The sequence below is a fragment of the Dipodomys ordii genome, unplaced genomic scaffold (genome assembly GCF_000151885.1).
Source record: "Dipodomys ordii isolate 6190 unplaced genomic scaffold, Dord_2.0 Scaffold2, whole genome shotgun sequence".
NCBI classification, from domain to species: domain Eukaryota; kingdom Metazoa; phylum Chordata; class Mammalia; order Rodentia; family Heteromyidae; genus Dipodomys; species Dipodomys ordii.
The window spans coordinates 20,817,656-20,829,957 of record NW_012267218.1 but is presented as its reverse complement, the minus strand read 5'-3'; the positions used below and the strand labels follow the sequence as shown (position 1 = coordinate 20,829,957).

Below are 12,302 nucleotides of genomic sequence, written 5' to 3'. Positions count from 1 at the left end.
TCGCCCCCCAACGCCCGGGCCTGACCTACCTGAGGCGACCGTCTGGCTCCCCTTCACTCGCGGGCGGTCCCCGAGGTCTCCCGCCGACCCTCGGCGGACTGCGGGGCTCCAGAAGCCCGGCCCCTCAGCCGCCTGCCGGTCCGACATCTGCAGCCCGCGCCCACAGCCTCGTCGCCGCGGGCTTCGAGCGCCTCCGGAAACAGCCGAAGGCCGAGCGAACGCCGAGGCGGTGAGCCTCGCCTCGCCGAACGGAGCCGAGCCCAGGAGAACCTCGGCCGAGCCCCGCCGAGGCCAGGCGAACGGAGCCGAGCCCAGGCGAACCTCGGCCGAGCCCAACCGAATGGAGCCGAACCCAAGTCCCGCAGCCACGGCGAAGCAGCCGCGGGAAGAGCGTGAGGCCCCGGGCCGGCCGGACAAGGCGGAGGCTGGCGGCGCGGTCGGGTCGCTAATTTTTCTCTAAAAGTCCGGGCTTGGGAGAACCCATCTCAACTGGGGCCGAGTCCGGAAGCCGCCGCCGGAAGCCGCGGTGTCCATAGAGACGCTGTCGGAAGTCGCGGTTGCTAGGCGGCCAGGGCGCGTCCGCCGGCGGAGCTGCACGATGTCAGCAGACCCCGAGGATTATGATTTCAGCCTTGACGAAGATGAGTACACGCTTTTTGAGAGATTTAAACGTCCGAGGCTTAGTGGCACGTACGAGGTTGTCGAGATTGACGTTGCGGGAAGGGCAGGCCCACAGCCATCCTCAGAGATTGGGCAAGAGCCAGAGTCAGCAGAGGCTGGGGAGGAGGACGTAGCGCGGGAGCCAACCGGGACAGCCCAGGAGGACCCTCACAGCAAGAGAGACCTGTCCAGCCCAACTAAACCAGGGAGCTCCCAAGGGTTGAAATCAGAGACATCCAGACTGGGTTACGATGAAAGGTATGAGAATCCAAGGTATGAGAATGATGAAACATATGAGAATGAAATGTATGAGACCTACATAGATCCACTGGCGGAGGTTAACCAAGCTCTTCCATACTATGAACTCACAGAGTCAGCTACAGAAATAATAGGTCCAGAAGCTCCTATCGGCGAGTCAAGATCGGAAATACCAGAAGAGACTGAACAAGAGGTTCCAGAGAAACTATTTGAGGAACAATATGAAGAAATAGAGCCTTCAGGCCAGATCACACCAGTGATCACACCAAGTGAGAAATCAGTCAAAGAGAAAGTACAGCCAGGAAAGATGACTGAAGAGGAAATTACAGAAGAAACACGAACAGACTCGATTGAAAAGAAAAGTATGGAGCTATCAGAGCAGAGCAAACCAGAGTTTTCAGATCAGAGATCAGGAAACTATACCGAAGAAGCAGATCCAGGGTCTCTAGAAGAGATTAAGGCAAGGGTTCCGGATGAAAAACCAGGAGACTCGACTAAGGAGGAAGTTCCAGAGTCACTGGAAGAGAGCAAACCAGAGTTTTCTGGTGAAAAATCAAGAAAATCAATTGACAAAACAAGTCCTGAGCCATCAGAAAATCCAAAGGAGACAAGAAGAAAGTCATATAAGGAAAAGGTTACAGGTCCACCAGAAGAGGCTAGTGTAGCAGTACCACAAGAGATGGAACCAAAGAAGAGGCAAAGAAAGTCATTAGAGGACACCAAACCAATAGATCAAAAACAGAAGCAGAGGAAATCAAGTGAGGAGACAGAACAGGAAACACTAGAGAAGTCTGAATTAGAGGAAACACTAAAAGAATCAACAGAGGAGAAAGGCGAAGAACTGCCAGAGCAGACTAAATCAGAGTTTCCAGAAAAGGATTCAGGGAAATCACCTGATAAAACAGATCAAATTCCACCACAGTCACCCAAACTAGAAGTAAAAGGGGAAATAGAAGTAGAGAAAAATCTCAAGTTATCAGGCAAAGACAAAACTGGGGAGAAACATGCAGAATCTTCCCAGGAAATGAGTTCAAAGCAAATCAAATCTGATGGTTCTGTGGACAAGGATGAGCGTGCACACCCTGAGTATCAAAAAAGAAAGTTGTCCAAAAAAGAAACTGACACAGCTAGAGATAGTGAAGTTGAATTAGTGAGTATGGATGATTCAGTCTCATCTCCAGAACTCCAAAAACTACTTTCTTTTATCAGTACAGAATACTTGCACTTATATCGCTCAGGGTCTCAGGATGAGGGAACATCCTCTAGTTCAGAATTTGATCCATCTCTAGAATTGGAGGAATTGTTTAATAAACGGTACCAATTCGAGCATATAAAAGACTTTGAATATCTGACATGGAGCCCAGAGAAAGTTGCAGATTGGATTAGCTATTTAGGCTTCCCTCAATACAAGGTATACAAAAATAACATTTTTTAAAAAATTACATGCTCTCTAACTTGACCTGTGTTTTTACCTCCTCTTCATTAAGAATATATACAGGCTGTGGATGTGGCTTAGTGGTAGAGTGCTTGCTTACCATGCATGAAGCCCTGGGTTCGATTTCTCAGTACCATATAAATGGAAAAAGCCCAGAATGGCGCTGTGGCTCAAGCAGTAGAGTGAGAAGGTCAGGGCAGTGTGTAGGCCCTGAGTTCAAGCCCCAGGACTGACCAAAAAAAAGAGTATATAGAAAACTCCTGGACTAGCCTGGCAGCAGTGGCTCATGCCTGTAATCTTAGCTACCCAGGAGGCTGAGATCTGAGGATCACGGTTCAAAGCCAGCCCGGGCAGAAAAGTCTGTGAGACTCTTATCTCCAATAGAAAACCGGAAGTGGCACTGTGGCTCAAGCAGTAGAGCACTCACCTTGAGCTGAAGAGCACAGGAACAGCACCCAAGCCCAGAGTTCAAGCCCCACGACCAAGAAAAAAGAAAAGAAAAATCCTGGACTAGAAGGAAAGTCACTGCAGTGTAGGGGAAGGGGGAATATGCTAGAGATGGAACCTGGGGTTTTGCATATGATAAGCATATACTTTGTCACTGTATCTAGCACAACCAGTCTGTAGCTGATGTATATATTTCTGTTTGGAGAGAGAAAGAGAAGGTCATATTTGTTTCCCTACCCATCCTTGTGGTTACATTTCTCTACAGTCTATGAATAAAGACCAAGACATTTTTATAAACCCTTTCTTATAAAAATTTCCATTTCAAGCCAGGTGCCAGTGGGTGTAACCCTAGCTACTCAGGAGACCGAGATCTGAGGATGGCAGTTCAAAGCCAGCCTAGGTAAGAAAGTCCATGAGACATTGAAATAACCATCAGAAAACCAGAAGTGGCATTGTGGCTCAAAGTGGTAGAGCAATAGCCCTGAGCACAAAGGGGATCAGGGACAGCACCCAGGCTCTGCTTTCAAGCCTCAGGACCAGAAAAAGAGAATACATTTCAAAATATATTTTCTGTAAAAAGATGTCAAGTTGCAAGTTGCTTTAATTGCAAATTCCTTACCTGGACTTCTACTATAAATTTCTACCAAATACATAAGTTTAGCCAATTAACCCAAATGTATTTTACCAAAAAACAGTGTAAACTTTTTTTTTGTCCGTTGTGGGGCTTGAACTCTGGGACTAGGTGCTGTCCCTGAACTCTTCAGCTCAAGGTGAGCACTTGTTTTGTTCTATGCTAGTACTAGAGCTTAAACTCGGGGCCTGGGTAGTGTCTCTTAGCTTTGGATGGGAGTGGATCGTGGGACTTGAACTAAGACTGGGTGCTGTTCCTGAGCTCTTTTGCTCAGGGATCTACCACTTTGAGCCACTGCTCCACTTCTGGTTTTCTGATGGTTCATTGGAGATAAGAGTCTCATGGACTTACATGCCTGGGTTGGTATGTAAGCTACTCAACCATCTGAGTAGCTAAGATTACAGGCATGAGCCACTGGCACTGAGCTCCCTTAGCATTTCCACTCGGCTAGCTCTTTACAACTTGAGCCACAGCTCCACTTCTGGTTTTTTGGTGGTTAATTGGAGATAAGTGTCTCATGGAATTTCCTGCCTGAACTGACTTCAAATTGCAATCCTCAGATCACAGCCTCCTGAATAGCTAGGATTACTGGGCTCACAAGGTGTGAGCCACCAGTGCCCAACTGTAAATTTCTTAATTTACCAATGCCAACTATGACTTTAAGCTACTACAAAATAACCCAAGATCTTAAACCATTTGCACTTAAAAATATAATTGAGACAAGAAGAAGCATTAATTGTTGGAAGGAAAAACAAAAAAAAAAAAACAAAAAGAAAAAACCTTGAAGCAGCAGTATGAATTGAATCAAGAGCTTAGATGAGGGTTGGGAAGGTGGCTCAGTGGTAGAGCGCTTGCCTTGCATGCATGAGGCCCTGGGTTCGATTCCTTGGCACCACATAAGCAGAAAAAGCTGAAGGGGCACTGTGACTCTAGTGAGCTGTGGGACAGGGCCCAAAGAGCTTAGATAGAAAATGTGTGATTAAAGCCAGCCGCCAGTGGCTCACGCCTGTAATCCTAGCTACTCAGGAGGATGAGATCTGAGATTGGTATTTAAAGCCAGTCCCAGCAGGAAAGGCTGTGAGACTCTTTATCTCCAATAAACTACTCAGAAAACTGGAAATGGTGCTGTGGGTTCAAGTGGTAGAGCACTAGTCTTGAGCTGAAAAGCTGAGGGACAGTACCCAGGCCCAGAGTTCAAGCTCCATAACTGACAAAAAACAAAACATGTTATAATACAAAATAAATGTTCTCAATATAGGACTAGAGGTAAGTATGATTACTTTCCTTGCTTCTTTCTCTCCTTTCCCTTCCTTTCTCCTTTTCCTTCCAATTGCAGCACACTTTAAGGTGGTGTTTTTATTTTTTGGACAGGAGTGTTTTACTACAAACTTCATCAGTGGCCGAAAACTCATCCATGTAAACTGCTCAAATCTCCCTCAAATAGGGATAACAGATTTTGAGGACATGAAGGTGAGTTATATACAAAGTTTCCCTATAGCGTTCTGTAACAGTGCTACCATTGTCTCAGCACAACCTCCTCCTCTTCCAATCCTTCTTCAGTCTGTTGTGACATTTTACCTCAATCCCCCATGCTAAGGGTAGTTGCTTCTTCCCTCTCCTTTGAATCAATGACTATCATTATTCCAATGGCAATTAAACCCTCAGGTTTACTCCATTTCCACTCTTCAGACCTTTATTGCCTCAGTCCTAGAATACAGCAGTAGCTTCCTGCTTTAACCTCTCTCTGTGGGCAATTTAAATTCAAGAGGTCTGCTTTTAGGCTCTCACTTGCCAACTACTATTCAGAAACTTTCTGAATAAGGGTTAGTATTATAAGGGTTAGAACTCAGGGTCTGGGTCTTGTCATTTGGGCCACACCTCTCCCCATTTTTACTTTCTGGTTGCTTTTTAGATAGGATCTTGAGTTTTTGTTTGGGGCTAGCCTGGGGAGAGAAGTCAATACCCATATCCTCTTTCATATCTGGGACCACAGCCATGTACCACCACACTCAGCTTATTGGTTGAGATGGGATATCTCTTAACATTTTACCCAGGCTAGCCTGGAACTATGATCCTTCCTGATCTCTACTTCTCTTACAGACTTAAGCTAGAGAGCCCAGCCCCAGAAACCATCTTTGTATTCCCTCTGCTTACAATTTAGTCCCAACTAGTTTATGCTTGAAGGCCCTCTGAAGCTTTTCTCCAGTCACCTACCACTACCTACCCTACTACTCCTCTGTATAAATCTTTTTCTCTCCAGTACTGGGACACATTAAACTCTTTGTGGCTCATCTTTCTAGCACAAAGTCTATGATAAATAGACTTTGCTTAAAAGTTCTCTCCATTTGGAGCATTTTAAAATTTATAAATCATCGCATATATAATCTCATTTGTAACCTTTCCTCTTTAACACCTGACCTTGTGCTTGCTGAAGTTACTCTAACACTTGAGTGATAATACCGGTTCTTTTTGCCATAGTTTTCAGATATGGTTTTTCACTTTTTCCTGGGCCATAATCCTTTACTATACCTCCTGCATAGCAATAACAGGAACGTGCCACCAATACCTGGCTTATTGGTTGAGTCTTGCAAACTTTTTACCCCGTCTGGCCTCAAACTGTGATCTTCCTGATTTTTACCTCTTGAGTAGGTGAAATTACAGGCACGTTCTACCCCATTCAGTAGGTAAATCCATCTTATTTTAAAGTACCACAATAGCACAACAGTTGCTTCTGATTTCTATTTAGAAAGTAATTCTCTATGTCTAGTATGGTGGTATGTACCTGCAATCCCAGCTACTCAGACAGCTGAAGCAGAAGGAATGTTAAGTTTGAAGCTAGTCTGGACAACTCAGTAAGACCATATCTCAAAATAAAAGAGCCAAGGGTGCAGCTTGATGGTAGACTGTTTGCTCAGCATATATGAGGCCCTGGGTTCAATCCTTAGTACCACAAAACAAATGGAAGGAAGAAAGAAGGGAAGGGAAGGAAAAGGAAGGGAAGGGAAGGAAGTTAATTCTCAAAATATCTACTACCCATTACATCACAAAAGATCTTTGTGATAGCCAGGGCCCTGTAGCCCATGCCTGTAATCCTAGCTTCTTGGAAGGTAGAGATAAAAAATTGTGGTTTGGCCTGGCACTGGTGGCTCACACCTGTAATCCTAGCTACTCAGGAGGCTGAGATCTGAGGATCGCGGTTCAAAGCCAGCCCAGGCAGGAGAGACTGTGAGACTCCTATCTCCAATAAACCACCAGAAAACCAGAAGTGGTGCTGTAGCTCAAGTGGTAGAGCTCTCGCCTTGAGCTGAAGAGCTGAGGGACAGCACCCAGGCCCAGAGTTCAAGCCCCACAACCGACAAAAAAAAAAAAAAAGTGGTTTGAAGCCAGCCTGGCCAAAAAGTTTATGAGACCCCAATACAAGTTCTTGGAAACTATAGGCATTACAGTATCTGTTTGAGGTCCTGTGAAAAAAGTGTTCTGAAGTGATGCCAAGCCTTCAGTATTTGCCACTATCCTAGAATGTAGAAGTTAGAGTCCTTAGAAAAAAAAATCTAGTAATCCTATTATCTCGGGTAAGTTCCTAATAAGTTGCTTTAAGTGTTAGACAAAAAGTCAATTGCTTGTTGGTTCATTAAAAAAAATAAACAACTTTTAGATCAATATATAGTACATAGGGGACCCTCATGATCCAATGGTGAATCTCAGACATGCTTAAAGAATTACCAGGACCGTAAGCCTAGCTACGCAGGAGTCTGGCTCCTCAGGAGGCTGATCTCTGCGGATCCTGGTCAAAACCAGCCCAGGCAGGAAAGTCCATATATCCTCCTGCCACAACTCCAATTTACCACCAAAACACAGGAAGTAAAACTGTGGCTCAAGTAGTAGAGTGCTAGTCTTGAGCAAAAAAACTCAGGACCCCCTTACTCTCCCCTCCCCCAAAAAAAGAATCACTGAAAATTGGGCATAGTGGCTCCTATAATTCTAGCTACTTGGGAGGTAGAGACTTGGAGATCACAGTTTGAGGCCAGCTCAGACAAAAAGCAGTTCCCCAGACTCCATCTCAACCAACAGCAACCTTTAGCACATACTTGTTATCCCAGCTACAGGGGAAGCACAATGACTGGGTGCAGCAGGCACACCTCTGCAATATGAGAAACATAGGTAAAATGGTCACAGTCTAAGCTAGCTGGGCACCAAATAACCAATGCAAAAAGGGACTGGAGGGGAGGAGTGGAGGGGAGGAGAGACATGACTCAAGTGATAAAGTGCCTGTCTAGCAAATAGAATTCCCTGAGTTCACTCCTCATTACTGGGGGTGGGTGGGGAGAATGATTGAATTAGAGGAAGGATATTTAAGTTATATCAGTACTGGATCTTGAACTCAGAGCCTAACACTCTTCACTTAGCTTTCTCACTCAGTGCTGCAATGCTGGCATTCCACTACTTGAGCCACACTTCCAGCTTCTTGGTGGTTAATTGGAGATAAATGTCTCACAGACTTCCTTGCCTTGAGCTGCCTTCAAGCCATGATTCTCAGATTTCAGCTTCCTGAGTAGATAGGATTATAGGTATGAGTCGCCGGTGCTCAACACTTTGTTTTTTTTTTTTTTTCTTTTGCCAATCCTGGGGCTTGAACTCAGAGCTTGGGCACTGTCTGTGCGCTTCTTTGTGCTCAAGACTAGCGCTCTACCACTTAAGCCACAGCACCACTTCTGGCTTTTTCTGTTTATATGGTATTGAGGAATCACGTGCATGCTAAGCAAGCACTCTACCACTAAGCCACATTCCCAGCCCTCCTTACTTTATAACATTTTCAATGTCTGCGTTATAATATTCTGCTAAAGCAAACAGGACTTTCTCAGCCCACAGTGTTTTGGTTAGTAGAGATTAAGTATCTCTAAGCCAGAATGCTTGAGATCAGAATTGTTTCAGATCTTTTCTTAATTTGGGGATATTTGCATATATGTAATAAGATGTCTTGGAAATAGAATCAAATCTAAAGATGAAATTCATTTTTGTTTGATGTATATCTTATACACGTAGCTGAAGGTAGTCAGTGTAGTAGCATCATGTGGTGAGAGCTCTTAAGAGGCACCTACAGTAATTTGGATTTTATTTTGGAAATCTCAGAGCTACAGAACAACTAACATTCTCACGGGAATGCCAGGCAACTGTGTAAACTTTTACTCACAAACTATCTTTAGAATCTAAACAATGTAGGTGTCAAGTAAAATTTCATCTAAAATGTATTGCAATACCAGACTTAGAATTTCCTGTACCATGTCTTTTAGTCTTGTATCACCAGTAGCTTTGTTTAAAAAAAATCCATTTTACATACCCATTTGGCAGTGTTTTAACAGCAATTTCATTTACTCTATTCTTACCCAGATGCAGAATAGGAATTCAAATAGCATTTTTTATTAACTACTAGGATTAAATCTAGAATTTGAAAAGGCAATCAGAGCTGGCTATAGGATAACAAGTTGACATTGTACTCATTGAATACAAATTATGTTTAGAGATTGAAAATAGAAACTGAACATATCCAAGGTGGTGGCCCAAGGCTGTAAGCCTAGTTACTTGGGAGGTGGAAATCAGAGGAATCTCAGTTAGAGACCAGCCAGACATAAAAGTTTCTGTCACCCCAACAGCACAAATAGGATGATTACAGTCCAGACTGTTCCTGGAATAAAGTGAGATTCTATCTTAGAAAATAACCAGTGTAAAAAGGGCTGGGTACAAGGCTCAAGTGGTGTAGTACATTTGGCTACAAGCATAAGGCCGTAAGTTTAAACTCCAGTACTGTCAAACCTAAAAACAGAATAAATAAGTATAGATACTAATAAAACAGCTGAAACCTTAATATCTGCTTTTTAGTGCTTGTGATATGTTTTGAAAAATTTGAGAAATATCTTTCTCAGTTGCAAATTAAAGCTGAGCCTCTTTTTAGACAAATTATTTATTAATCTTTCCCAGAAATACTCAAGGTCCTAATGTAAACATGTTATCTACTTTTTTTTTTTTCAGAGATAGGATCTCACTATTTTTCCCAGGCTGGCTTCCATCTCCTGGGCTCAAGGGATCCTCCTTGCCTCCAGCCTCCTGATTAGCTGGGAATCCAAGTATGGGCTACCAGGCCCAAATGAACATATTACCTTGCTTTTATACTAGGTAGCATGTTTTTCATTAAAAAGAGAAAAATTAATTCACTTGGGGCCAACTGATGCAAGGGGCATTTAAACATCTTTAGTGCTTTAAAAAAGATAGTAAGTCATGTGACATTTCTCTTCAAAGAACTTGGTTTTGATAAGGCCAGTCTAGGAAGCTTCAATGTTCGATTTTTCCATTGAATTTAAGTCACACACAATCTGACTTATGGAAATACCACTGATGACAGGAATAGACAACAAAATAAAACTTAGATTTAGTTATATTTTCAAGTTACTAAAAAAACAAATTACCCTTGTGTTTCAGATAATTTCTCAGCATGTACGAGAGCTACTGAAAATTGAAGAGCCATTGTTCTGCCGTAGCATCAGACTTCCCTATAGGGATAATATTGGCTTGTTTTTAGAACAAAAAAGTCATACTGGGGTGAAGTCTGATTCTTTGACCTTTACTGAATTTGTCAAAGCAGCAGGATTACAGGACTGTGATCCAAAAACGACTGGCCCCGAAGAGAAAAAGTGAAATGAGCCACGGAGAAAGTCATCTCACTTAGCTGGAAGAACCAAACTGACTTATTTGGGGGAAGAAGTGTGTTTCTTTTTCTGTTTTTTTTTTTTTCCTTCATGAACCACTGAGGAAGGCGATCTCACTTACCTCGAATGATCAAACTGTGAGTTACTTAAGGAAAGAGGTGTGATCTTTTCTGTTTTTGTTTTTTTCTTTCGCCTCCTTTCATTGAGGATCAGAGTTAGAACTGCTGGCTCCATTCCCAGTTCTTTCCTGACTCACAGCATCTTCCTTTTGTGCTCCAAGGCAGCCCCTTTGTTAAAGGCAGCAATATTTGTCTTTCATTCCTGTTAAAATACTTAGTAGTGGGAGCACACTGGAGAAATACAATTAGGCATAAATTCTCATCTGGGTATTGTGGTACACATGTAGAAATCTCAACACTCAGAAGGCTTAGACAGGAAGATTGGGAGTTCCAGGCCAGCCAGGGCTATGTAATGAGATCTTCTCAAAATAAGTAAGTAAGTCAAATAATCCTTTCCACAAATACAGAAAAGAAGATGTTATTGAAGGAGCACTAACTGATCCATGTCACTATTCTGCTACTAAAGAGATTGCAAAGGCAAATCACATTCTTTAAATAGCCAGGCATATAAAAGTCATTACATAGAAGTTAACTATCTTTATCTAGAGGGAAAACAAAACTTCTATCTTGATTACAGATAAGAAATTACCACTTGGAGCTAGGTCCCTGAGCTACCCAGCTATGGATAGGGAGAAAGGGTACCATCCACCTTAGGGTTAATTCTAAATGATGGCTGCAAGTCCCCAAGGACTGTCTGTCAGGGATGTAAAACTGGCAAGAAGCTTAGTTGGCTTTTTTTTTTGTTTTTTAAGATTTATAGATTCAAAGCAAACAAAGGATTTGCAATTCTGTTGTTCAAAGGAAAGGTTTCAAGGGAAATTCTGTTCCCCTTTAGCCATCAGAGAAAACAGTGGAATTCAAAGTGGAATTCAGGCTACAGTATATTCATGATTGTATTTCTTAAAAAGAATTAGTAAACACTTGTTTGAAGGGCTCTAGCTCCCCTCTATCTTCATTCACACTTTCTGCTCTTTAGTTCCTGGACTCATTTCTTAATCCTAAAAAGAAAAAAAATCACATTATATTACTAATGTAATCTGAAGGCTAATGGTTACCTTGTCTATTCCCTATACCTGAATGCACTGTAAAAGAAATGTTTCTTAGTGTTTTTTTTTGTTGTTGTTGTTGAGAGAAGGAACAAATGAACATGTATGCCATATGTTAATATTTGATGATAAATCTATTTTCCCCAATTGGCCAAATATTTATCAGAAACTATTCTAGCACTGTACCACTGGTTTTGCTTGCCTCATGATTATGCAAAATAATAAAACCATGGTGATTTCCAAGTTTACTGAATGGTTTCCTCAAAAACATTTGAGTACCCAGGTAATGGTGGCTCCTACTTATAATCCTAGCTACTCAGCAGGCTGAGATTTGGAGTGTTATGATTCAAAGCCAGCCTAGACAGAAAAGTCTGCAAGACTCCATTCCAAAATAATCAGTAAAATGTCAGATGGTAAATGTGACTCAAATGGTGGAGTACCAGCTGTGAGCAAGCCAACTGATCCTGAGGCTCTGAGTTCAAGCCCCAGGCTGGCATGGGGAAAAAAAAGCAGTGATTTTGTTCAGTAACCAAAGCAGTGACATCTTTCTTAGTTTCATGAGATTACTGCTATTCTTTTCAACTCTATTGTAAATTGACAAAAGTATTTATAAAACATAAAGGAAATAGACATTTGCATTATAGAAATAAGATCTATATTTTACCAAAACACATGTCATTTAAATGCCAGGTGGTTTTGTTCTGTTTGGTGTGTGTATGTGTGTGAATACTAGGGTTTGGACTCGGCCCGGGCACTGTCTGTTAGCTTTTTTTTGCTCAAGGTCAGTACTCTACCACTTGCGCGATAGCTCTACTTTGGGCTCTTTTTGTAGTTAATTGAAGATAAAAAAAAAAAAAAAAAGTCTCGTAGACTTTCCTGCCCAGGCTGGCTTTGAATTGCAATCCTCAAATCCTGGCTTTGAGTTGCAATCCTCAAATCTCAGTTTCCTGAGTAGCTAGGATTATAGGTGTGAGCCACTGGCACCTGACTGGTCTGGTGTGTGTG

General features: G+C 42.5%; 2 protein-coding genes across 3 annotated transcripts in view; one reads left to right on the top strand and one right to left on the bottom strand.

Annotated features, from left to right (window-relative positions):
* Tmed8 (transmembrane emp24 protein transport domain containing 8) overlaps positions 1-172 on the bottom strand; it is a 36,681-nt gene extending 36,509 nt beyond the window's left edge. For both annotated transcript variants that reach the window (XM_013012459.1, XM_013012464.1), the window contains exon 1: positions 30-172. In XM_013012459.1, the coding sequence (XP_012867913.1) occupies positions 30-147 (118 nt within the window). In that variant the 5' untranslated portion in view covers positions 148-172. The remainder of the gene's footprint in view (positions 1-29) is intronic.
* Positions 173-598: 426 nt separating this feature from the next.
* Positions 599-10,129, top strand: Samd15 (sterile alpha motif domain containing 15). The gene is made up of 3 exons (XM_013013480.1): positions 599-2,329; positions 4,803-4,901; positions 9,906-10,129. Exons 1-3 carry the CDS (start codon positions 599-601, stop codon positions 10,119-10,121), a joined length of 2,046 nt encoding a protein of 681 aa, XP_012868934.1. The 3' UTR covers positions 10,122-10,129.
* Positions 10,130-12,302: the final 2,173 nt, after the last annotated feature.

Excerpts from the sequence above, each read along its gene's own strand:
- Samd15 (XM_013013480.1), top strand. The coding sequence starts at position 599 with ATGTCAGCAGACCCCGAGGATTATGATTTCAGCCTTGACGAAGATGAG. Across the intron at positions 2,330-4,802 it reads TAGGCTTCCCTCAATACAAG|GAGTGTTTTACTACAAACTT; the intron begins GTATACAAAAAT and ends TTTTTTGGACAG. Across the intron at positions 4,902-9,905 it reads CAGATTTTGAGGACATGAAG|ATAATTTCTCAGCATGTACG; the intron begins GTGAGTTATATA and ends CTTGTGTTTCAG.